Source organism: Tigriopus californicus, chromosome 5, assembly GCF_007210705.1.
Source record: "Tigriopus californicus strain San Diego chromosome 5, Tcal_SD_v2.1, whole genome shotgun sequence".
Lineage (NCBI taxonomy): Eukaryota > Metazoa > Arthropoda > Copepoda > Harpacticoida > Harpacticidae > Tigriopus > Tigriopus californicus.
In genome coordinates this window covers 13589525-13616010 of record NC_081444.1, presented here as the reverse complement: position 1 = coordinate 13616010, position 26486 = coordinate 13589525, and the positions used below count along the sequence as shown (strand labels likewise).

The window sequence follows — 26486 nt, the reverse complement described above, 5'->3', positions numbered from 1 at the left end:
AAGAGAGCGATTATTACATATGTTCCTTGATTCCTTGCTTTTCTCTGTCACTTACTTCTTGTTTACTATCTGCCATCTTTGATTTTGTATGTTAGTTTTGATGTGAGTATTTCATTCCTATTTGCTACTGTTGTCCTGTTATCTCAGGACAAAATTGCACAACTTTTTTGTTCTTTTTCTTCTCTTTTTCTGGCCTGTTGATTTTGTAAACTAATAGATTAGTTCTCCTGCATTCCATGATGGAAGACTATTTTAGAAAAGTCAGCAAAGAGCTAGACAATGTTTGACTGGTCTTAGCTGGAAAGGAATCCTTCTAGTAGTCATAAGCCCTTTAACATAGAGGCTTTAGTTGCTTTGGTCATAGAACAACCAGGGTCTGCTTCGAAGAAACAGGCTCACCCAGTAGTTGAGAAGTCGACTATTTGACCACGTAGAGGTTGAAGTAGTATCGTCCTCTTGAAAAACGAGCGCAGAAAGAACAGTTGTAAGAAATATAGTCTAGTCTTTCGAGGCAGCCTTTCCTGAAGAAGAAAAGGCTGTCAGTTGACCACCTAAATGGTGTCAAAAACTTCTCAGTTCGGCCTTGAGAAGTACAATAGTAAGAAGGGATTGTTCATAGGTAGATTGTCCTTTTTTTCACACCGTAGCATGTGCCGTCAGTCCATGAGACTTAGAACGTGCTTTAATGTAGGTGTACCGTCACCGCTATCGCTTGCAGGGACGCAAAAGAAAGCCGAGAAATAGGATAGGCCTCAGTTTCCATAGTTTAAGAGCTGACGCACATTCCTAAACCTAATCCCACCCACCCCCTTCCTTAACCCATTAGCTTCCCTCCCTCCCTCTCCTCCCTACCCCCCACCCTCTCTCCCAATTCCTCCTCTTCTTCAATACCCAATCCACCCCTATTCCCTATAAAAACTCTCCTCCCTAATATTCCTTGCCCCACCCCCTATTCCAAATACGTTCCTATTCAAATGTAGCTGCCCAACCCATTCCTCAAACCCAACCATCCCCATTAGCTCATGCAATTGCCTCCAGTAGAACGTAGCTTTGTTGATAAGAGGGATTTTTACGGTTGGAGAGGATGGTCCAAGATCTTGTGAAACTTGGTCCGTCAAAAAGAGAGGCCCGTAAAGGGGCTATATTTGAACGTGCATTGTCTGATTTCTAAAAAAGACAGCACAAAAGTTATGATCTAGAAAGAATAGCCGTTTGAGAGAGAGATTGCATTCATCTCTATAACAGAAACCTGGCTTCGGCCAGGGGTCTTTAGATGAAGAACTAACCATAGTTGGTTCAAACTTAGTTCGTTGTGAATAGGATACGCCCTGATAATCCTATATTCCCACATGGGGGCGTATGCCTATATGTTAGAATGATTTGCACATTAGTCATGTACAAATGTCGAATGGAGAAGTAGAGGTCTTAGTTTGTCATCTTCGAGGTCTTGATTTGTCTATTGTTACAATGTATAGACCCCCTTCTTGTTCAGACAAGCTCTTTTTCGTCAGCTCTCCAATTCACTGGAAATGAGTTGGAACCTGCAGTTTGCTCGAATGTTCTTTGTAAGGGGGACTTTAATTTTCCGGCTAGCGTTGTAAGAGTGGGAGGTTAGGTCCAGATGGGTATATTACCATTTCGAAATCGACATCTCAGTCGTTCGAAAAGGCTGGAAGAATTCGCGATCTTGGCGCAATTATCTCCCAGCACGTTGGTGTAGCCACTAGAGAGAATAGCGTTCTCGACTTGGTCTTTTCCAATGACCCTGATCTGATCCAGTATGTCCATGTGACACCTACTAATCTGTCAGAATCATCATGTTCTTTGAGAATAGGGTCGACCATTACTCAAGAAGCCGGCGTGCTTTTAGAGTAAAACGCGGCCCAAAAGGTCGTTTGGCTAAGTTCAAAGTTCAAAGAATGAACATTGGCCGTTTGATTATAGAAAGGTTAGAAGAACTTGACCCTGATTTCAATTCTGAAACAGGAATCGTCCATAGATGCAGCCATTGATAAGTTAGTTTTCAGTTTTTAAAGAAGTTTGCTCCAGTTTAGCATCTCTGAATGTGTTCCGAAAGGTGGTACACGGACAAAAATTCCAAAATATAGGAAGACTTTGTTCAAAAAGAGTTGCAAACTAGCAAAAGGCTGAGAGAGCACTTCGAATCCAGTAATTGTGGCTAGTCTCCAAAAAAAGTTGGACGTAGTTCAGGGTAAGATTAAGGCCTCCATCGAATATGACCAGTTAACAAACTGAGAGTAAGGTGGTTCAGGAGGTCAGGTCGAATCCGAAGGCATTTTTCTCTTATGCGAACTCTAAGAGAAAAATGAAACACTCTGTTGGGCTTTTGAGGTTGATGGGGCAGCCATTAGCAATGTAAGAGACTATGGCTAACATGCTTGGAGATCAGTTCTCAAGTGTGTTTTCAAAACCCACTGAGTTCGGAAGCAAACAGCTCATTGCTCTGAAGATGAGTCTGTTGAGATTGACATGGTTAGTCAAGCTGAGCGTTTAGATGATCTTGTAGTCACAGATCAAGATGCTTTAGAAGGCCATAAGGGACTTGAGGCTTTCCAGCTCTCCTGGTCCTGATGGTGTGACATCTCAGTTTCTGATTGAGATGTCTCACTGGTTCCTCGCCCTGTTTTCTCGTACTTGATGCGTTGCATCTTGGATCAGGGCAAGTTTCCATCTCACTAAAGTTAGCTCATGTTGTTCCAATTTTTAAAGGGGGAGATAAGTCGCTCCCCAGTAATTACAGGCCGATTTCTCTCACTTCGAATATTGCGAAGGTGTTTGAGAAGATCATGAAGTTCAAACTTGTTGAATTTCTTGATATTCATGAAGTCTTCCTCCTAGCCAGCATGGGTTCCGAGCACATTTTAGCACGGTTACCAACTGATTGAACATATGAGCGGGTTATTGAGGGACTAGAGAGTCATGAATCAAGTTGATGTAGTTTATCTCGACTTTGCCAAGGCCTTTGACAAGGTAGATCATGGGCTTTTAGTTAACAGGCTCCATGAAATTGGGATTCAAGGCAAGGGTTCTCAATTGGTTAAAAGATTTCATTTCTGGTAGGAGCACTTGGTTAAGGTTGAGGGTCCCTTAGTGACATACATGATGTCAAGTCAGGTGTTCCCAGGGTTCGATCTTAGGGCCCCTTCTTGTTTATAATATTCGTTGCCCGCTTCAAAGCTTAGTATCATGTGCCAGTCTCTCTTTTATGCTGACGATACAAAGTTGGTTTCTGTAGGAATGGCCAAGATTCCAGTAGCCTTGCAAAGGACTTAAATCGAATCTACTCTGGGTAACTGAGAGTAATATGGCTGAACGGAATGAAATTCCGCTCAATGACATTTGGGTCAAGTCCTTTAAATACTCCACTTGTAGATAATGGAGGTAAAGATATTGAGCAGGTCTCATCTATGAAAGATCTAGGTGTAGTCCTCCAAAATAATGGAAAGTTCGATGAGCATATCCAGCTGAAAGGTGGGTAAGGCTTTTCAAATGTGTGGTTGGATATATCGCACGTTTAAGTCCAGAGATAGCATCACGATGCTAACTCTGTACAAGTCGATTGTCCAGCCACATCTTGAATACGCCTCACCCATTTGGGCTCCAATGAGTTCAGCAGGTTTGCAAAAGGTCGAGCAAGTCCAAAGATGTTTTCACTAGGAACATCACAGGAATGAGAGAGCTCTCGTATTGGGAAAGGTTAGAACGGTTGGGATTGTACAGTACTCAGAGAAGGTACGAAAGGTATCTGATATTGTACGTTTTCAAAAGTATCCATGAGCTTTGTCCCAACCCAGGGTTTAGGGTCAATTCTAGTGACCGTAGAGGCTTAATGTGCGTTTTGAGAGCACCTTCAAGTCTTCGAGAATCCAGGCTAGTTCGAACAATGAAGTCCACATCTCTTCTTTCTCGGGCTCCTTCATTGTTTAATTTGCTTCCCTCTGATATTCGTAGGGAATACGTAGGCCTTGTTGATCCGGTAGCATCTTTCAAGTCAGACTTGGACAAATTTTTAGATAGCATTCCAGATCAACCCTACATTCAAGGATTAGCTCGGTCTGCCAACTCAAATTCGTTGTAGACCAAATATCATATAAAAAATTGAAAGGTAATAAATAGACGAATTATAATCTTTCATTTTAATAGTACTGGGGATTACATTCCCTGTAGCGGTTAGAAAAGCCCGTGAAAAACCAAACAAAAAAAAAAAAAAAAAAAAAAAGATATTGCTGGTCTAAAAGTAATTAGTGAGATATTGCTGGTCTAAAAGAATTAAGTGTTTTTAGTGCTCGAAACTGGTTAACTAGGCTGAACTGATTGCTGAGTTGAGTTGAGGTTTGCCGTATAAGTCAGATCAGAACAATCGGCCAGCGACAAATGACTAACTTTAAATGCAGATATTTGACTGGCAGGCAAGCAACTGAAATGCATCCTTTACGGACAAACGAGTCTCACTGGCCTATGACTGCCCTAACGACCAATGGCACTCTACGACACATATATAATGGAACCATCTAAACCACGGACTTACAGAGATGTGGATTGCGAATGGAAGCAAAAAAATAAACTGTTCACTTTTTTCCAAATTAGCCCTTGATATGCTTGATATGACCACAAGATCTTGTTGAATAGATGAACTTAGCTAAATTTGAGCCCAAAACTATGCCTAAGGAAGAAGTCAGGAGACACTCATATGTTCAAAGTTTAGCAATGGTAAACACTACACAAAATTCGAATTTTGGACCTGCTCTTGGTCAGTTACATTGGAGAGCATAACTTCGAAACGAACCATTACCGAGAAAGAAGAGAGTTGGACTGCATTGTTTTAACTAGCCTGGACTCTCGAAGGCTTGATTGTGCTCTCAAAACGCACGTCAAGCCTCTACGGTCACTACAATCGACCCTGAATCCTGGGTTTAGACAAACCTCATGGATGCTTTTGAAGACGTACAGTATCAGATACCTTTCGTACCTTCTCTGAACACTGTACAATACCAACATTTCTAACCTCTCCCAATACGGGAGCTCTCTCATGTCCTCAAATTTCCTAGTAAAATATCTTTGGACCTGCTCGAGCTTTTGCAAACCTGCTGAACTAATTAGAGCCCAAATGGGTGAAGCATATTCAAGATGCGGCAGGACAATCGACTTGAACAGAGTCAGCATCGTGATGATATCTCTGGACTTAAACGTGCGATATATCCAACCACACATTTGAAAAGCTTTGCCGACTTTCAATTGGATATGATCATCGAACTTTTCATTCCATAGGGGAACACCTAAATCCTTTATAAAATCATTGAGCGGAATTTCATTCCATTCAGTGTCATGTTACTCGCAGTAACCCAAGAGTAGCTTTGGTATAGGACCTCGACCAGACAACAGGATTTCTGACCATTCCTACCAACTACCAATTTTGTATCATCAGCCAAGGACGACTTCACCACTGATGACGCCGTCCTTGCATCAGCATAGGAAGAGATATTGGCATTACTACTAACAAGCTTCTGAAGCGGAGCAATGAAGATGATGAAAAGAAGAGGACCCAAAATGGAGCCCTGAGGAACACCCGACTTGACATCATGTATGCCACTAAGGGATGCCTCAACCTTAACCAAGTGCTTCCTATCAGAAATGAAACTTTTTAACCAATTGAGAGCCTTGCCTTGGATCCCAATCTCATGGAGCCTGTTAACTAAAAGACCATGATCTACCTTGTCAAAGGCCTTGACAAAATCGAGATAAACTACATCAACTAATTCATGGCCCTCTAACCCTTCAATAACCTGCTCTATATGTTCAATCAGGTGGGTAACCGTGCTAAAATGTGCTCGGAACCCATGCTGGCTAGGAGGAAAGACGTCATGAATATCAAGAAATTCAAAAAGTTTGAACTTAATGATCTTCTCAAACACCTTCGCAATATTCGAAGTGAGAGAAATTGGCCTGTAGTTANGGAGCCTGTTAACTAAAAGACCATGATCTACCTTGTCAAAGGCCTTGGCAAAGTCGAGATAAACTACATCGACTGATTCATGGCTCTCCAGTCCCTCAATAACCTGCTCTATATGCTCAATCAGTTGGGTAACCGTGCTAAAATGAGCTCGGAACCCATGCTGGCTAGAAGGAAGGACTTCAGGAATATCAAGAAATTCAAAAAGTTTGAACTTCATGATCTTCTCAAACACCTTCGCAATATTCGAAGTGAGAGAAATCGGCCTATAATTACTGGGAAGCGAGTTATCTCCCCCTTTGAAAATTGGAGCTAGCTTCAGAGAAGAGGGAAACGTGCCCTGGTCCAAGATGCAACGCATCAAGTACGAGAAAACAGGAGCAAGAATCAGTGAGCATTTCACCAGACAACTCGGTTGATTTTTATTCAAGCTTGTTGTCAATAAAGACCTAACTTATTTGCAAATTTTGGCCGGGCCTAGTAATCATTCATAAATGATTCACCTTAGAACAGGCGGTTTTTGTTCAAAGCGCACAGAAATATATTGTGAGTTCGAATATACCTAGCCACTTTGCCTCTTTGCTTTTGTCTGCCTGATACACATTAAGAAAGAAATAAAACCCACAATAACTAGGTATTGAACAATTACCGAAAAAAATTACCGTTACTGCTCCTGTACAGAAATAGTAACGCGTTACTTTTGCAGAAAAAGAGGACCGAAAACTGCGGAAAAACGCTTATGCGATTCGATAACGTTTAGTGAATATGACGTGAAACAAGTGACTCCTGCGATTATTTATTTGATCCCATCAGTGGCAAGTAAGTCATTACATTTTAGAGGGAATAAAAAAAAATCGGCCGTTAAGTCGAGAAGAAAGTAACGGTCACGGGAAAGCTAAACAATCCGTACCGTTACCGTTCCGTTTTCAGAAAAGTAACGCGTTACCGGTAGCGTTACTCAAAAACTAACGGGGTACCTCAAGCCCTGACTATAACCATCAAAGAAGAAAGTGTTATCAAAGAAAGTTTGTGCAACCTTTTTTTGCCAACAATAATTGGATGCTTTGAGTATCCCTAGCCCTAGACACTACCAACAACTCAGAACCTAGTTTCAATATCATAAACAGTAGTAAATCTTAATGTCTAATTTTCAATGAGACGCAATAAATAGTACATATTAAAGTAGCAGAAATCAAGCATTACCCATTTCTTGTCATGAAGAGCCATCGTCTCTGGAAAAACGCAATGGGTAATTGCTTATATTTGCTATGTTAATCTTTAACAGATCACTGACATTGGAAATTAGAAGCACCCTTGACCGTCAGATACCCGTCGTAGAAAACTTCACTCTTGTTAGCCACGTTCATGGAGAGAGCCATCAGTTTTTCTGCGGCCAATGGATGCCAATCCCCGATTGTGCATCCGAGGTTCTCCTCCTCGTCGTAGTAATGACACTTCTTGGTCAATCTCATTGATGGCAAGTACTCGTAAATGTGGATCAGGCGACAGTGTCTCAAGGCCAAAATCAAGCCCAAAAACCCGGATGATGGTGGATTGGGAAGGAGTGGAAAGCGATTGTATGACTGAAGCCAATTCCATATTGACCAGAGAGACTCCGGTCGGAGTAGGAATAACTCCTCATTGGGGCGCATGAGTCTCTTGGAGAAGAAGGTTTCGAAGAACGGATAGTCCGGGTTGGTGTACCACTGAGCTATGGTAGAATTGTAGCCGGACGGATCCCACACCAATACCGGAGCTTTCGAATACATCTTGGTCTTAGACTCGAGGAAGCGGAATTCTGGCTTTCCCACCACTTGACTGTTGACAATCCGAAGCGATGTTTTCGATCCGACGTCTTTCTCGTGTCCAATCACAGGTGCGTTATTAAAGCGAATGACAAAGTCGTTGCGATCAATTCTCGAACCCAATCCCGACTTGGATAAAGAACCCGAGCTCGATACAACTCCACAAGAGTCAAAGGTCTGGCCCTCGAGTATCTGCTTGTCCATGAAATAACGATCTAGTTCCTGAGACCGGAAGAACGGGTCACCTTTGATAAACGTGGCCAATTTGGCATGTTTCATGGCCGAGCATACAAGATTCTGAGGTGGATCTTTGGGTTGCATCTCAAAGGTCCGGCTTCCATTGTAGTTCACTCGATACGAGTTCTTGATCTCACCTGCATCAAAGCTCTTGCCAGTACCAGTCACAACATTCCGCAATTGGCTGACAATTTGTTTCTCGTAATGAATAATATGCTCCATGAGTTTGTCATTGGGAACCTGGAGATCCGGTTTTTTGGGTTCGGCCGAATCCGAATCTTGATTTTTGAGATGGATAGGTCGATTATTGACCACAAAAGAGTTCGTGGTTTCATCAAAGTGGATCCCGACCGCAGGTCCAGACTTCCGGGGGTGATAAGTGTTCTTTTGAAGCTTCTCAATTCGGATCCAGTAATGCTTCCATAAGATATAAACGTACGCCAATGATCCAGTACACAAAAGCACGAGGAATACACATAATAAACTCGCCAAGATCTTCATAATTATTTCTTTACTAATAAGCACTAGGTTGTAGACCTTCGAATAGTTCACCAAGACTTGATTGAGCGATTCAATCCCATTAAGCCTTCTTTTGAGCTTCAAACAGTTCTTTCAACTTCTCAGTGGCAGTCATGGGCACGCCAAATGGAGTCGAGAACTGGTCCTAAAATATAATCATAAGAATAATTATAGATATCATATAAAATATAATTATTATTTAAGAAAACGGTAAAAGAATACCAGAATGAACAGTTTTTTAGAGCTCTACCTGAATAAGAATGTCTATTTCAAATCAAACTTACATTGGGAAATTGGCTCACAGCCACACTCGGATCCACATGAGTGAATGGATGCCACATTCCTTGAATCGAAGTTTGGTCCGTGTAGTGCTGCTTCTCCTGAATCTGAAACTCTTTCCCTGAATGATGAAGCAACGAATCCACAGTCTCCACCACATAAGTGAAATCCTTATTCTTAAGAGGAAAATGATGCTTTTCCCCATTCACTAAAAGGAAAGCAAAGTCCATCAAAATGAATCAAAAGCACTGCATATGGATTGGTCAATCATCGGTGTCTCACAATATTCGGCCACAATAAAAGGGTCCCGATGGCGTCTGGGTTTCAAATACAACGAGACATGAGGGTTCTTCTGAGCAAATTCAACCACTTCCTTTTCGATAAATTGCCTAAGGACAAAATCATTGCTTCCGATAACAAACTTGAATCTTATTTAATCTCTCTATCAAACTGGGCAGAAGGAATTATCAACCACAGAGAGCATAGATATAGCCTTTATTTCACCTAATTCCGACGGATCCTCCAGATTCTTTGCAGAATTTGATGGTGACACGTTGCAATTGAGGAATGAATCGGCCCAGGCCATTCTTCAAGGGAGCATTGTTGAAGATGAATCCGTGCTTAAGAAAGAGGCAACGACTGGTCATCGTTAGCCGATTCGGGTCAAGAACAGGGAACAGAAGTAAAAAAAAGAAGATCGAGGTGGAAATGGGTCACCAAAATGCCAAGATCAGCCAATGGAGCAAAGTAGGTAGTGCAGCGAGGGGAGCAAAGAGCTTTTGACTCGAGGAAGGCAGCAAGTTGTTGAGAAAGCAAAACAAAATAAACCTAGGGTGACTAGAAAACCCCACTTTGCGCTATTTGATTAACACGTGTTACTTGACTTGACATTTGTACAGAGGATGGCTGACTAAAAGTGTGTAAAGTATCTGATATTAATGAGTGGATTGGCAGTAGGAATAATGGGAGCTGTCAGTTTGATGTTTGCAACATTTTATCCTTCTTCGGTAACCCTGGGCACAATTGATCATCTTTGTTACAGCTAGAGACTAAAAGTGAGAGAATGGCAACGTCAACAAAAATGAGCTTGTCTGTGAAAAGACCATTTTTTCGGTTTTCGTTGGTCCTCTTCAAGGTTCCAATATTTGCAAACCTTACCATGCCATGTTTAAGAAAAGCCCTCTATTGGATTTCAACTATCCCCTTCCAAGTCTTATTTTTTTCAAAAAAAATAAATCAAAAAGCTCATTTTACATTTTGATTTGCTTTTGTTCCCTCCAATTTTGAAAAGCTGTCTAGAGATCGTCTGATAATTTTCAGGTTGCACAGTTCAGGCTCCTTTTCAGCATTATTTCATCTCCAAATTTTGGGATGACCAAAATTTGAAGTAATCAAGTACATTGTACCCGTTTCCTCTCCTAAATAAGAGTATCAAGAAATGAGCAAAATTGTGACACCCTTGGCTCGAACAAATGGAGCCGATTTTCAGCTAAAAACGAACATGCACTCAATTAGAAAATGTTTGTGTGAATGTTTGTGCCCAAAATATATGCAATGAGTATCGGATATAAACTGATTTTGGATCTCATTAATGTTAAGGGAATGTACATGACGTGCAAAACACATTGGTAATCAAGGCTTCAAAATTGGAAGAACGTGCTAGGGTCATCTAGTTAATTTAGACGGCCACCAATCAGATTATTGGCACCGAGATTGTTGACATTGTCATTCTCTTACTTCAGTCTCTAGTTACATCTACTGATGGGAAAAGGGCAAGTAGCAAGTCATCACAGACACCCAAATACTACTTGTTTACAAGCAAAGCTTGGCCAAGTACTAGAACTTGGGCAAGCTTAACCCAAGCAGAGATCCGCTGCTAACGTAGGGAGCCCAGGCTGTTAGCTGAGGAAAACCGCAAAGTGAGGATTTTTTGTTCGTAGCTAAAGTCAGATTGCCAGAAGCAAACCAGTCATTAAACCAAAGCCACGTTGCTGCGTCACTGTTGGTGCACATTATTGCTTTTTATGTATAAGCTGACTTAATTTGCCCAAGTATAAAATTTCTTGCGTAAGTTTGGCCACACCATTTTCTCCTCAAGTGTCTGTGTACAAACTACAAACCCAAGTTGGGGCAAGTTCCTACTTGGTCAAGTAAAGCACTGAACTGCTTGCCCTGTCAAAAAAACATTTTATACGTCTTTAATGTTTAGTTACTATGAAGTGAAACAAATGAAGAATATAGTACAAGGATACAAGAATACAAGGGTTTGAGGATTAATGGTTATTTCGTTTTCATCTTTTTTCAATTGTCCTAAATTTTTTGACAAGTGTTTTTTCGTTTTTCTTTTCATGGTTCGAAAAAAAGTTAACATAAGGCAAGTATTCCACTAGTTTAACGAGATGATAATATCCGGGTTACATTTTGAGGTTAACTCACGGGTTTTCGTCATGCAACTAGTAATGTCATACGTCACAAAAATGTAAATTGATAACCCTCCCGTGATGATTTGTTTGATCCCATCAGTAGCAAATAACTCATAGCATTTGAATCAGACCTTCAAGAGGCATGGTAGATTGTACTGATGGGAAAAGGGCAAGTAGCAAGTCATCACAGACACCCAAGTTCTACTTGTTTACAAGCAAAGCTTGGCCAAGTACTAGAACTTGAGCAAGCTTAACCCAAGCAGGGATACGCTGCTAACGTAGCGAGCCCAGATGGTTAGCTCAGGAAAACCGCAAAATGGGGATTGTTTGTTCGTAGTCAAAGTCAGATTGCCAGAAGCAAACCAAGCAGTGAACCAAAGCCACGTTGCTGCGTCACTGTTGGTGCACTTTATTGCTTTTCCTGTATAAGTTGATTTAATTTGCCCTGGTATAAAATTTCTTGCATAAGTTTGGCCACACCATTTTCCCCTCAAGTGTCTGTGTACAAACCAAAGTTGGGGCAAGTTCCTACTTGGGCAAGTTAAGCACCGGACTACTTGCCCTGTCGGTGTTTGCTTCACATCAGTAGTAGATTGCTACATAAACTGCTCTTGCCTTGCCTTGAACGCAATTTCTTTTTCCGGACATTATGTGACCCGAGGCATTAATTGAAAATAAGATTTTGATAGAACTAGTCAAAAACAACTTAAACACATTATAATTCAATAACAAGGAATTGGTCCAATCGGTCCTTTATTTGGTAGGGAGTGCAGAACGTAAAGCATATTTCGAGCAGTGTAAAGGGGCTATACAGACGTGTAAAGTACCGGATCGGATTTCAGTTGTGTGAGGTAGTCAGGCTGCGCCACAATCGCGGCAAGAACTACCTTGATTTTAGCACATCCAGTGCTACCAAATTTTCATTGACAAAATTGTACGGCATGTTTTGGAAATCGTTCGACAATTATTTTGAACCATTTAAGTTCAACATTCACTTGATAAAGATGACATTACGTTGCAAGTGATAAAAATATGCAGAAAATACGAAAAAAATATTTGATGCAATGTGACTGCAATTAATGATGCCTCCAAAGTAATTTCAGTCTTAGAACTACCCCTTAAAGCACAAAGATGTGTTTAGTTTGGCTCTGGGACGCATTTAAACTCTTTGTTTTGGAGCAAAAATGAAGGTTCTATGAGAAGGAATTGAGAATAATGATATTGAAACTATGTTGGGCCAGTATTAGGATAGGTGAAGTAACCCAAGTTTGAATCTCCATCCATCAAATTTGATAAGCACTGCCTACTATCTCGGTGAATTAATTTGAATGGACTTTTTCTATTTTGTAAATGTGGAATAGTGGTGCAGCTTTCAAAAATCATTAACCATCACTGCCAGAACAAAATGTCTATAAAACTCCCCCACACACCGACAAACTATGGGCCATTGTTCCTGTTGGCCTGTGGCTGGCTAGGCTTGGTCTTGTTATTTTGAAAAGTAGCAAAGTTGGGGGGGCTTCATGAAAATGTCAGGGAGGTGGAAAAAGAGAACCGATTCATTGGCTTCATGACTGCAATTTGTTACTTTGTTTTCAGCTTGGCACAACTGACCATAGTAGGTGCTTAAAACCCAAGTGGAAAAGATTGCATTAGAGTTTCCATCCAACGTAATCCCACGTTTTTAAAATCACGCAACTAAAGTACCAAAATCGGACTCTGAAAGTCCGTTTGAGAAGAGGACTTCATTGTTCGAACCAACCGGGATTCTAGAGGCCTTGAACGCCCAAAACTCATATTCAGGCTATACAGCCGCTACAATTGTATCGTATGTTAATCTATCTTTCATTCCTTCTTTGAATGCTGTTCAGTTCCAAATTACTCTCTCAATATGAGAGCTCTGTCATTCCTGTGATGTTCCTAGTGAAACAACTTTGGACTTCTTGGACTTTTTGCAAACCCATTGAACTAATTGGTGCTAGAATAGGCTAAGACTATCATTATTGACAGCTGAAAATATTTCATAAGTGTAAGTTGTTTAAATGGCTTCATTGAAACGGATGGTTTTTGAGCTTGTTAGATTACGAGCAAACTGATTTACATAAAACTGCGCGAACAAATTTCAGTAACACTTTTCTGTTACTGATATATTTGATAAAGTTTGCATAGATTTCATCTGCAATAACGGGTTAGCTTTCTAGTTTATCTGGACATGACAAGCAATATTTGATTCAGAGTCTTAATGTTTTGTCCTCATAATTTGTCACAAGTACCGAGTGCTTCAGAAAGAACAAGACCTTAGGACCAAAAAGTTTGAAAGGGTCATATCTTTGTCCATAATGAACCGATTTAGTCGAAATTTCATCTTCACGCTCTTGTGCAATTAGTCAACTTTAGTTATAGATCAGCCGTGCTCTGGGCGATCATTTATGTCTTCGGATGATGACGGAACACAGAGCAGTTGTTGAGGCTAAATAAGGAGTTTAAGCCCCTCTAGGTGGGGGTAAGTGTGACAATCAAGGCTTTTTTTTGTGCAGAATTTTGTTTTGCAGGCTTTGGCAAGAATTCGCGGCGAAATTGAGTAATTTAACACTGCCTGATAAAGAGCAATATTAGACTTTTGGTCCTTGATCAAAAATGGTTTATGCACGGCCTTAGAATTGTTAGTTGTGAGCACTAGGGTCCCGTCTTATTTTAAAAGAAACACCCCGCCTTGGTCCTCCCCAATTTCCAGCTTATAATTTACAATTCTATTTGCCATCATATCCACTTAATTGGCCGCAGAGAGACGGAATTCTCTCTCATACCAGACAGGGTTGAACGACTCCTTGGCTGGTTCTAGGATCCCAAATAAAGTCGTTACGATAAAATGTTTGGGTACAATCCCAAATACATATTGACCGAGCTTTATTCCCGCTCTTTTCTGGGGCCTAAAAACTGATTTTCTTGAAATTCTGAGGGTTGTAAACTGGGTTTCAGCTTGATCAAAGGCAAATGTCTTTTGGTCTGAATGAAAGATGGTTGTGCCAACATTCAAGCCTTTCATTGTAAATAAGATAACCTTAGAGCAGACGATATAAGTGCTTCACATTTGTTCATCAGTTAGAGGCTTTCCCTCTTCCTAAAACTTGACCAGCTGACGAATTTGATGATTTGTCCAACGGGAAACTTAAGCATTTCCATCTGACCGCCACCACCCATAAATGTCATTCTGGATTTCCTTCTAGACGTTTTTCACTCCGTGTGTGAATCAAAAAGTCTATAAAAGTCTACAACAACCCATTATTTAAATCAACAATCATCTTTCATAAGCTTTTTCATACCAAAAATTGCACTCCGGCTTGACCCAGTGACCTTAAAAACCTCAGATGCTGGTGGGTCCACGCGGAGGAGGACAGCTAAGGCTGCCTGATTTGTCATTTGCCGTGGTTAAAATCAGGTTTTGAAGTTTTATTTTTTATCATTTACTCTCTGTCTAATCCACCCACATCTGGCCATTTATTTTCTGTTTTGTCTCGCTAACTCATTTATTTCCGGATGTAGCACAAAAAGAGTTAACAGTGTTGTTGTTTCTGACACATCCGGTACAAGGATTTTGTTACACTTTTTGTTCATTCTCCAGTTTCCACCTTTTTGGTTGGTTTGCATTGAGTTTGCGTTTGAAAGGATCAACCATTAGACCTTTATTGATTATTCTCTATTATGTAATTGAGTCCAATAAGAATTAGACTGGTCTAAACGTAACTAGTTATAATTGCAAGTTTTTCAGAGATAATTCCCTCCAATTTTTATGTACTTTCAAATAGTGATTAAATTACTATTAATTACATTTCTATTTCATCTTTTTCATGGGCCTCCCAAATTTGAAAACTATCCGTCATATGACAGCACGGTGAGCTGCGTCAGCAAACAGGGTAGTATTTTTGCTACATCTAGGTCCATTTTTCAGATTTGCCCAAAAATGACTATACAAGATCAAAATAAAACTTTGATCTGTAATTGAAATTGCTTGATTACATCGGCTGGATTGTGATGAATCAGCAATGCAATCACGTTGCTTTCAAATGTAGTTTATTGCAATCTAGTGGAATTACGTACATTGAATTTCATTTTGACGAATTGTGATTACCATCATTGGAATTTTCATGGAATAAAAATTACGTAACTATAATTTAAGGTGCAATTATATCACAGGGCTGCCAAATACTAAAATAACCAGTTCATGAAATTACATGGGAGAAATGGTGAGTGTGGAGATTGATTTAGTAGTTAGGATGCTCAACAACATAAACAACGTTCTAGACATCTACCGTTTATTTATACAGGAAATGGCGTGCCAAGGATTGGTCCCCTCATCTTCCTCTGGTCAGTGGTTCCATACAATGAGCGGTCAGTTTAGATATATATACAATAGCTGACAGAAGAATGCCCAGATGAGGAGGCACCATCACTGAATGGAGGGATCAAAACTTGCTCATGGTCATGATTCTTTTCTCCTCGTAAAAAGCCTGGGGCTAGAATGATATACACCTCGGGATAGAAGAGCGTCTTTCTGCTCTTGTACACTCAAACTACTTAGCCTTGGAGTACTAAGTCTTAAAGGTACGAGTTCGATGCGAGGCCTTTGTGGACCTAGGATGAGAAGCGAGCTTTTTCCATAAAAGACACCAAAACTGAAAGCGTAACATCTCCACCGGATGGGAGGATTTTTATTTCTTCTCGTTTGAAAATGTGTTTTTTGACTGTACCGATTTTCCAATTGTCATTCCGTTGATTTGCGACTCGATGGCCATGAGATGCCAATTTTGGCATGCAGACTGACTATATCATTCCATAGTGAGTGTTGTATGTTTTTCAGTCGGCGAGAATGAAGACAGAGCGCAAGTTTGTACTCTTTCTCGTCCTGCCATGCCTTTTTGAAAATCCAATTGCCGCCTTTCAGATCTCGTAAGCATCACTTCTCGCGCTCCTTGTTCCAGATCTTTGCCAAGATAGGACATGCGAGTCTTTAAGTGGAACCACATTCACTGGCATTCTAGACACTAATTCGAGATTGTCCATTCTACTTTCTAGGAAACCATTGGAATGTGAAGATGACAACATTTGTATTATCCAGTCCACCTTGATCTCACCCGTTTGTGTCGGAGGTTTCTGTGTGCCCAGGGCCGACCTTCATATGGACGTCTGTAAGTTCCACTCAGATTGTCATGAAGATCGACCCGTGTGTGCTGCTAGCCGAGAATTGCATGTCTGAGTGCCCAGAAAAGGCTATCAGAAACCAATTTGTCGAAATCATCATCATTGCTACAACCATGACCGAGGTAGAGCATGGAAAATGACCTGGAAAAGGTTCAATATTACAGATCACTTAGATGATATGTGTGAACCATTTTTGGTGCCTTGTTCCATTTTAGAGCACAGGATTCTATGCTTAAAATCCTCTGATGAGAAGACCTTGGAGGAAATTGGATTTTGTCTACCCAGATTATGTCAAGTCCTGACAGATTGAGACAACGAAACAGGTTGGAGGGTGGACTGTATCGAAGGTAAAGAAGGGCCTTCTACATCAAGGCTGAGCGCGACTAATTATTTAGAAGAAGAAAAATGCCACTCAAGTGGATTGGGGGGAAACTTTGGAGAGGCATTATGTACGTATACAAGTAACTTTAGTGCAATGAAACTGGGACCTTGCTCAAGGGGACGCAGAAAACCCATGCTGTGGATGATGAAGTATTGAGGCAAACTAAACACGGATTAAACTCGCTATTAGTACACATGATGCAAATTATGATTGAAACAATCAACCCTCACAATAAGCATTTTGGTTCAGGGATCTGTACTTATTCCAATGCGACACTCCCAAGTCGTCGCATTCTGGTACACGTGGACGACTCACTCTCTGGAAAAGGATTGGAAAAGGCTAGCGTGACGTACCAATGCCTTAATGGAAGCACCACGCTTCAAGGCATGGAAGTGACGAGGGAAAACGGCTTAGCCAATCTGACAGTGTCACCAGATTGCTCGGAAATGAAGGTGGTGGTTATCTCTGATGGTTACGCTGAAGGTCAAGCCATCGTTCCAATCAATCATGACGACCTCGAGGCTCACCCGGATCTCGGTGATGGCAAAGAAAATGAACGACGTGACACGGAAATTAATCTCTCTTTGGCGCCAAAGGTAATCCCCGAGTCCGAGGAAGTTGTTTCTCATTCCACTAATTTCTGAGTCGATATGTCTGTTGGATCGTGTTAGCATTTTGGAAAGGACGTGATCATTCGGGCAGTCCTTAATTGGGCGTCGTACCGTCGGGATTTGGACCTTCATGTGGTGGCCTTCGATCCCAAAGGTCAAGTGAGTTGCCACGTAAGCCACTCCAAGAAATATTGCCCTCACATGTCCTTGGACCGAGACAACACCAAAACAGGAGACCATGGCTCGGAAACAATTTCTTTTACCAGAGGATCTGCCAAAAAGGTTAGTTCAAAAAACCCAAACCCAGTTCATTTTTGGGCTTAATCTGAAGGCTTGTTATTTCCTTCTTTGTAGTATTTGGTCTACGTCAAAGTTTACCCAGAATATCGATACCTGTATAATTCTGGCGCAAGGATTACTTTGTATTCCGTGGGATCCATCACAAAACCAGTAACCTTGTCAGGGGTTACAGAGAACGACAAGTGCGTGCTTTATTTTTCCCTAAATGTTACTCCCTTGTTTATTTGGATTGCTTAAGTTCTGTTTTTCCATTTAAGGCAGCGTGTTTGGTTGGTGGGATGTTTCCTTGGAAGTCTGGGCCTGAAATCTTGGACAGAAATTAACCTGCCCCTGCATCGAATACCAATCAATTCAGATTGCAACCCAATCACTTAATCCGGGGAATGGTGTCGACATGTGAATTGGCAACATGTGTATCATCAGCAAAAAATAGAACAAATTTCACGTTTAATATTCAAAGCTCTCTGAAAATAAATGCAAGAATGGACATTCAAGAGTTTTGATTTGACTAAGGGACTACGTACAGTTCCTTACTGTCTAGACAGATATTGTGTTTTCGTTGTCTTTTATTGCACAATTTCGTGACGTCTACATCACAAACTCAACGATAAACCAAGCAATTATCGTGAGTAGCTTTGACATAATTATTAATAGCCTTTATGCTCGGGGGCGTAGGGCATACTAGTGCATTGCTTATATCTAGTGCACTATGAAAAATAGCATTTCGTCGCCCAAATAGCATGTAGCTCGTTTGTGACAAATACTTTGGCTGTGCTAGATGAACAGAGACAGTGCAATTTTAACAGATTCATGGATCACTGAAGCCTAATCTTAATTTTAGACAGCATATTGTGGCTTTCATATTAAGAATTGTGCCTTGAAGGTTTACATGTTTTAGTGTGCTAACTGTTGGAATTTTCATGTGCTTATAGTATACCAGGTGCGCCATATTATTGTCAACATTGTTTGTGGCACCAATAATTGCGTCAATGGGAGGTCTGACTAAATTTCTTGCTTTAGGTAAAGGTTGCATGTGATCATTACCAACCATTTTCAAGCATATTGCCGGTCTAAATTTAAAAATAGACAAAACAGCCTCTTTAACATGGAAGAACTGAGAAAGAGGGTTGTGTCCAACTTGGCAAAGGTGAGCAAAATGATGTTAACCAAATGATTTAAAATGAACATGGTTTTATTTCCTTGGTAGTATGGCAGAGAATTGAGCTGGCATTGGATCCAGCAAGGTCTCCAAATCAGATTCAAAGTGATTTTTGGTAATCCAAATCCAAATTTGAGAATTTTCCCCAATCCAACCAAATCTGAATCCGAAATTTTCTGCTCAATCCGAATCCGAATCCAAACCCAAGAGCTCAAGAAGAGGACAAGAATGTTGTCTAGCTTTCTCCTTGTGTCCAGTTTGATACCCAACAAGTGGCAAATATCTGGAGCAATTTGGGGCTACAACATTCCCAAAGTAGCAAGACTTGGGTTGCCCTATCCCATATTGAAATTACTATTATGGTTGCATAAATATGCCATAGAGGGCACCATTGGATAGAACATTAAGATTCATATCTGCCTCCAATATTGGTGGGAGTTTGATATTGATGCTTGGCAAACCAGAACTTGTGATGGGATGACAGGACTGGCATGTCTGACCTCACTTGCACTCAGAGTTTGATTGAAATCCTGGCAAAATCCCAAATTTTGAAGTTGGGTCCTATCACACTCATCCTTATGGTGATCCAGGTCTTTATCCACGTTGTTATCATATGCTGCGGAATGACATACCACAGAGGCTTCAGCTTCCTGATAATGATTTAATTTGATCTCTCACATTCTTATCTTGGATTCCAAATGAAACAGATCATCTCCTTCCACATATCCCTCAATTGCATCTAATGTTGCTTGTTTGGCCTTGGTAGTCAATCTGTGATGACCCTTTCAAGAAACTTTCAGGGTAAAACCATGATCTGAATTTGCCATACTTATAAATCAAGCAAATTAATTATGAGCTTGTACATATCCAAAAAAGGTTCAATGCAAGAAAATTGATTCAAGAGCAAGGTCTAAACCATAAACCATGCACCATACACCAGTGATGAAAACCCTTGGACAGAAACAGAAAATTGAACCAATGGAACCAATGACAATAACCACTTATTGAAATAGCCGGAAGATCTCCTAGTGAAATTTCATTATGAATTGGTCGCTCATCCATGGAACACTGGACATCCAACTGCCCCATGGATGGTTGTAAACCAAATGATCTGAAATGAACAATGAGGTTATATTTCCTTGGTAATATGGAATGGAGAGAAGGCAGGAGTGGTAATTGGCAAAGAGGATGATGTGAAACACGGAACCTATTATTTGCAATTACACCAATGAGAACGCCATCAAAATTGCCAATAGTTTTTGCATTCACTGCACCACGGTTTACAGTATTGCTAAGCTCCATGCGCCACCAGGGTATTCTCCAGGTCCAGGCTTACCTTGAACAAAGGTTGTGCTCCACAGGACTTTGGTTGAATTTGGTTTAGCTCCCAAGCAGCCCCAACTTAAATCCCCTGGATTTCAGCATCTGGGGACATGTAGATACCAAGACCTGTGCCACCATCCCTAACAATTAGGGCACGCAAAGGGCTTCAGTCACTGAGACCTGGACAGCTATAGACAATGGATACATATTCAGATTTTTATCAACTTTGTCCTCAGACTCAAACTTTGCATGGCAGTCAAAGGCGGTGTATTTGAGAAATATAATTCTATGATCTATGCCTCCCAACTTCAATTTTGTCTGTTATGATCACCATCTCATTACAAATTAGTTTGACTTCATAATCCATTAAAATAAAAAAGTAGATGATAATATGGTGCACTGGGTGCTTGAGTGTTCAATAATGCCAGAATAAGCTTTAGGCAATGAGCAGTGTACTTGTGCGCTTTGAATGAGAGTAACTTACGCAATGCATGGTAGTAAAACTTTACAAATACTTCAATACAAATGAAGTGCACTCCCCATAATATTATCTAGTATTAAAAAAAATATATTGCTAAAAAATGCTGATTGAATTTCTTGTCCTACTACCGTAAATTTGTAACGTGTGCAAAATGAAGTCTTACACATGTTTTTTTTTGCTTTTTAGGCAGGATGGTCTACTTTACAAAAGTGCTTTTGGTGCTCCATTCTGGGTAGAATTATTCATGTAAACACTCCTTTACACACTTAAACCCTTTCAAATGTTTAGTAATATTGGTTTATATTTCAAGAATTTGATTAGGAATAAATCACTTTTTCTAGCCTGTATATCAAAGCACAAACATGTCAAGAGTAAAAAGTGCAAAATTGATGTAAAAGCGTTAGAAATGGCAGCTCTATGCTTTCAAGATTGACTTCCTTTCTTCTTGTTGTTTGTTTGAATGCTGGGTGATATTGGATGCCAGCATTTAATAGAGATCTAGAGAGAAAAATGAAAAATTATTTTTTGATATAGCTAATGAGCTATTTTGTTATATTAAGACGCACAATATGAATCCAGAAATGAATTCCCAATCTCTTGGACTAAACTTTGTTCCATAGTTGTGTTCAACTTTGTCATCTAGGATTAGGTTTCAGTGTTTTTTAAACCAAACTGGGCAAGCAGTTTACTCAAGTCCAACCGTTCTTGTACACTCTGATGGACATTGATAAAGTGTATTGTTAAGCTGGACTTCCTCTGAGTTGGAAATGGTCTGCCTAAAGTTGGAGATGTAAAATTTTTCATTTGAATAATTATTCATCCACAGTAAGTCAAAATACTAATGCTAAAACAGCACCAGCACTTCAAAAATCTAATGTGCTTTTGAGACAAGACACTGTTGTTGTGGTTCTCTCTCAAGGATGATGAAGAGTTGAATTGGATGCCATTTTACTAAGAAATATATCTACTGAACAGTGTAGTATAGAAGCTATTCATTTCTCAGCTGAGCCTGCTAATTGCAGTTATCTTGTGCTTAGACATTTATCTTGAGCCAAAATTGATGTTCAAATCTACTATCCTGATGTTCAATTAAAATTTATCAGCTTAACATTATCTCTTAAAATGTAAGATTTTTTTTCTAAAATGACACTTTAGGACCACATTCTCATCAAATCATGTCAATTTGAGATAGCATCACGATGTTAGCTCTGTACAAGTCCATTGTTCAGCCACATCTTGAATTTGCTTCACCCATTTGGGCTCCAATGAGTTCAGCAGGTTTGCAAAAGGTCAAACAAGTCCAAAGATGTTTCACTAGGAACATCACAGGAATGAGAGAGCTTTCATATTGGGAGAGACTAAAAAAGTTGGGACTGTAAAGTGTTCAGAGAAGGTATGAAAGGTATATGATATCTTCAAAAGCATTCATGAGCTTTGTCCCAACCCAGGATTCATGATCAATTCTAGTGACCGTAGAGGCTTAATGTGCGTATTGAGAGCACCTTCAAGCCCTCAAGAATCCAGACTAGTTCAAACAATGAAGTCCACTTCTGTTCTTTCTTGGGCTCCTGCATTGTTTAATTTGCTTCCCTTTAATATTCCTAGGGAATACGTAGGCCTTGTTGATCTGGTTGCATCTTTCAAGTCAGACGTGGACAAATTTTTAGATAGCATTCCAGATCAACCATCTGCCAACTCAAATTTGTTGGTAGACCAAATACCAAATAAAGATTGAAAGGTAATGAATAGACGAATTATAACCTTTCATGTTAATAGTTCTGGGGATTACATTCCCTGTAGCGGTTGGAAAGGCACGTGAAACCCCAAACCAAACAAAAAAATAAATCCTAGTATACTTTTACCTTAAGCCCTCAAAGCATATGCTCTATTGATCAAGCGAGTCGTATAAGTGCAAGGGCACGATCGATAAGACATGACGATGAGAGGAAAAACATGAAATGATTAGTGCTTGTTCTGGGTGCAGAATGGCTAATGAGTAGCGTTCTCAAAATTACGCAAATAACATTTACTTGTATCCTGGACCCGTGTTTGCATTTTTCGCATACTGGACCTTTTTTGCATCTCTGGTCCGTTTTCACATTTTTATACATTTTAGCCTTTGTTTGGCTGACTTTGTTATGGCCGAAATTTGTATTTTCACTATTTTGATGAGAAATTGGCACCCCTGACGAATGTGTGTATTTGGAAATGCAGGGGGACGCTTGCCAACTCTTTCCTTGGACACATAAACGATTATATAACACACTAGAAATATTGAATAGCCATATTTTATCAAACAAAACCCCATTCACAGCAACTCACTGAGCACTTCCAAATAATGGCATTGGCTGAAGTCGATTTTCAATAATAACAAGTAGGTTTCCTTGGGTATTATAACTGGTGATATCTGAGAGAGACCTGATTTTTCTTTCCATCCGGTGATTCCAGTACCTGTTCCGGACCCCCTGAAACCCTGCCATCCAAGCTTGAAATGCCCCTTCTCCTTTCAGAATCTTTACCCCTACTGACTTTTGATTACTTGGGGGAACGGACGGACATGGCAAGGCTGTTGTACTGACAACGTCTTCGATTCCTATGGAAGTTTGTTTAGTCTTGGGTTACTCTTCAGATGCAGATCCACTTGAATCAGAGCATACTGCTATAAGAATAAACAATATGTATCCAGCTTAACAAATTGCTTAAAATACCTTAGGTATGCCTAACAATCAGCGCTGCCAGATGTGGTGATTAATCACCAAACTGGCGATTCTAAATGTAATTTTGGGACAAAATTTTGCGTCTAGTGATTGGTGATTTACGTCAAAAAGAACCTTGAAATTTAGTGATTTTGAAAATTCCAATCATGCTTTGCAAAAATAGGAAGCATGCGAATTGACGATTGCCAAGAATTTTGGCCAATTTAAGGGAAAAACTTGAAATTGAACATCCTGACTTTTTTCACTTATTTTTTCGAAAAAAGTACATATACACGTAGGTATGAAATAGATTGCAAACATATTAACAACCACCTTTTTTATGTTTACCATCAATCTGAAATAGCTCTTTTATCATTGCAATCATTAAGATTTACGATTTAAGAACTAATTTTCAGAATTCACTTTTCTTAACAAAATTGTTCTGCAAAACACTGGCAACGCTCTGGCTTTAAGTTGTTCTAGTTAATGAACTAAGATTTATCTTTTTCACAAAATATTAAGGATGTGCAAATGCTGATCAGTCTAGAAGGTAGCATGGACAAGGCAAGATCTGCTTGCTAGGGATAGCAGGTTCAAATCCTAATGCTGGAAAATATCATGATATAAGTTTCCTTTTCATCTACGTGTTGCTTGATAGGGAAGGCAAAATCAGCCCTTACAACCTCCAGAACGTGTTGGTGCCTATGTTTTGAAATTTTTTTTGCTAATTTTTGTGCCAATTCTGTTGGTTTTTTAATGCAAATTTGTTGTTAATAAAGACCATATTTACCTGCAAATTTTGGCCGGCCCTATGAATAACAATAAAGCTCATGTAGTTACTACATTTAAATATTCGGTTATTTTTCTTTGCAGCCCCAAATATCTGGTGATAAAACTGGTTATTTTTGTCAAAAGTTGGGTGATACTCGATCCATTTCATCTGGCAGTACTGCTAACAATAAACATGATCTTTTAAGTTGCATCCTTATTTGCATCCTGGGCTTGTTGTTTTGCATCTTTATTGCATCTTGGGTTTCCTTTTATGCATAATTTTGATAACGTTGCTAATGGGTATGAAGCATTAAGTGATTTCAATAGGTTGATAAAATACTTTCGAGGTTAAATCATCGACACGAAGTTTGCACGGAAAATGATAAAGGGAAGCGTGGAATATGCTACCAAAAAAATGCAGGCGAATGTTAAGATCTAAAAGAATAAAAAAATTGGTTTGACTCAAACAGACCATGAGAAACATTCACACACATCACTCGCATGACATCTTGCTCTCACATACGGTATTATTCATTATAATCTTCCACATGGTCAAAAGCTGGTCCCTGAAGATAAAATAAACTTTAAAAACTTTTATGAAAAGTGGAAACGGAAAGGGAAGAGACGTGGTGCAGTGGTTAGCGCAACTTCCAAAAATGAGAGAGGTCCCCGTTTCGAATCACCTTCCTTACCTTTCTCAAGGAAATCTTTAGACGCTAGCCAAACCCAAAGATGGAGAATCAAAACTGATGCCGGACTTGAATTTGGAGATGGATGATGTGATGGCTGGCTTCGCTGGCTGGGCGACGTGCACCCTCCGACCCTAGCTCTCCCAACCAAAAAAAAGTTGATTAACACCGAATCAGTGAAATTATCGTGACTTTTTAAGCAACGAAATTTGATGCTACAATTCAGATATCATTACTAAACATGTGTATCATGTAACTTGTTTTTTGCACAGTTCAATAATCAGTTGAGCAATGAAAACACTCGTCACTGAAAAGATAAGACACATAGTATATAAAAGCATGTCTTTGCCCATGGTCTTTGGATTCATCATGAAGGTTATCATTCTTCTTGCTCTTGTGGCTGGTGCCATGGTAAATATTTTCATATCGACCCGACAACTTTTTTTGCAGGCATTTACCCAGTGTTTTACCGTGTCAACTTTTAGGCCTCTCCGGCCAAGTATTCCGTAATTCGGGATCTCTCCAAGTACCAGGATAGAAGTGTCCTGTACCCAGGCATCTTCAAAGGAGCTAACAAACTCCACAGGCCTAACTTGTACTCCAAGATTGTGGGTGGAGAGGAGGCAGTCCCTCATTCTTATCCTTTTATCGTGGGCATGTTCATTGACGATATGTACTTTTGTGGTGGCTCCATCTTGAGTAAGACCTTACCCAATGGCCATTTTCGCGTGCTGGAAGATCTGAAAATAATTACATCTTTCTTACAGACGAAAATTGGATCTTGACTGCCTCCCATTGCATGGACGGAGCCAACACAGTCGAGGTCATTGCTGGAGCTCACAATATCCGCGAAGATGAGCCTACTCAACAAAAGATGGTATCCAGTGAATACACAGTCCATGAGGGGTGGACCAATAACTTAGTTGAAGGATTCGATGTGACTGTAATAAAGCTTCCCCAACCCTTGGAGTTCAACGGTTTGTAGCCATTTGGAAATAGTGTCTATTTGTTGAACATCTCCAAAAAGCTCATAAACATTATTTTAGAAAATGTTCAACCCATTACCCGTACCTCTTCCGAGCCCGCTGTTGGTGATCTGGTCACAGCCATCGGTTGGGGCAAGCCCAGTGATTCAGCCGCTGGTATCAGCGACACCCTCAACATGGTGGACAAATTGGACATCATTGATCGAGCTACTTGTGGAGACACTTATGGCTCAGTTCTGAGCGAAGATATCAATTGTATTAGTGCCAAAGATGGTCGTGGCACGTGCAATGTAAGTCAAAAAACAATCACAACCGAACTTCTGTCATGTCAAATGCGTTTCCTCACTTATAGGGAGATTCCGGGGTCCATTGGTGGATGCAAGTGGTATATTGGCTGGCGTCACCTCGTTCGGTGCTTCAGTGGTTGCGAGCTGGGCTTTCCCAGACGGATATTCCAGTGTGGCTAAGTTCAATTCATGGATTGATGACAACATCGAGGCTTAGGATACTTGATATTTATCTTTCACATGAGTACATGACGACAATAAAAAGCGTGTGAAAACTCCATGAAAAGCGATGGGCGCCTTGCCTTCTTCATCTCCGTTCGTAAATGGAACACGGCGGATCCTTTGGAAGAGTAAAGGGAGGAATAGAGAAA

General features: G+C 40.2%; 4 protein-coding genes across 4 annotated transcripts; 2 read left to right on the top strand and 2 right to left on the bottom strand.

The window, feature by feature from the left end:
- Nucleotides 1-7273: 7273 nt before the first annotated feature.
- LOC131880731 (beta-galactoside alpha-2,6-sialyltransferase 1-like) lies at nt 7274-8677 on the bottom strand (the record flags this gene model as incomplete). Its single annotated transcript, XM_059227424.1, is given in 1 exon segment — nt 7274-8677. A coding segment is annotated over 1 exon segment (1241 nt), but the record flags the coding sequence as incomplete, so codon positions are not given.
- LOC131880732 (large ribosomal subunit protein mL43-like) lies at nt 8476-9636 on the bottom strand. The gene is made up of 4 exons (XM_059227425.1): nt 9316-9636; nt 9094-9200; nt 8817-9019; nt 8476-8677 (listed from the first exon to the last, which is right to left on the bottom strand). Exons 1-4 carry the CDS (start codon nt 9456-9458, stop codon nt 8594-8596), a joined length of 537 nt encoding a protein of 178 aa, XP_059083408.1. The 5' UTR covers nt 9459-9636; the 3' UTR covers nt 8476-8593.
- Nucleotides 9637-15675: 6039 nt separating this feature from the next.
- On the top strand, nt 15676-18212 carry LOC131880463 (uncharacterized). The gene is made up of 6 exons (XM_059227115.1): nt 15676-16178; nt 16305-16417; nt 17062-17408; nt 17484-17705; nt 17778-17905; nt 17981-18212. The coding sequence occupies exons 1-6, from the start codon at nt 16099-16101 to the stop codon at nt 18096-18098; spliced, it is 1008 nt and encodes a 335-aa protein (XP_059083098.1). The 5' UTR covers nt 15676-16098; the 3' UTR covers nt 18099-18212.
- A 6929-nt stretch (nt 18213-25141) lies between these two features.
- Nucleotides 25142-26405, top strand: LOC131880783 (brachyurin-like). The gene is made up of 5 exons (XM_059227481.1): nt 25142-25253; nt 25328-25541; nt 25610-25819; nt 25889-26118; nt 26181-26405. Exons 1-5 carry the CDS (start codon nt 25182-25184, stop codon nt 26385-26387), a joined length of 933 nt encoding a protein of 310 aa, XP_059083464.1. The 5' UTR covers nt 25142-25181; the 3' UTR covers nt 26388-26405.
- Nucleotides 26406-26486: the final 81 nt, after the last annotated feature.

Coding starts and splice junctions, on each gene's coding strand:
- LOC131880732 (XM_059227425.1), bottom strand. CDS start 9,458: ATGACCAGTCGTTGCCTCTTTCTTAAGCACGGATTCATCTTCAACAAT. Junction 9,201..9,315: donor GGAGGATCCGTCGGAATTAG/GTGAAATAAAGG, acceptor TTTTGTCCTTAG/GCAATTTATCGAAAAGGAAG. Junction 9,020..9,093: donor TTTTATTGTGGCCGAATATT/GTGAGACACCGA, acceptor CTTTCCTTTTAG/TGAATGGGGAAAAGCATCAT.
- LOC131880463 (XM_059227115.1), top strand. CDS start 16,099: ATGAAGACAGAGCGCAAGTTTGTACTCTTTCTCGTCCTGCCATGCCTT. Junction 16,418..17,061: donor CGACCTTCATATGGACGTCT/GTAAGTTCCACT, acceptor ATTTTGGTTCAG/GGATCTGTACTTATTCCAAT. Junction 17,706..17,777: donor CCAGAGGATCTGCCAAAAAG/GTTAGTTCAAAA, acceptor CCTTCTTTGTAG/TATTTGGTCTACGTCAAAGT.
- LOC131880783 (XM_059227481.1), top strand. CDS start 25,182: ATGTCTTTGCCCATGGTCTTTGGATTCATCATGAAGGTTATCATTCTT. Junction 25,254..25,327: donor CTCTTGTGGCTGGTGCCATG/GTAAATATTTTC, acceptor GTCAACTTTTAG/GCCTCTCCGGCCAAGTATTC. Junction 26,119..26,180: donor ATGGTCGTGGCACGTGCAAT/GTAAGTCAAAAA, acceptor CCTCACTTATAG/GGAGATTCCGGGGTCCATTG.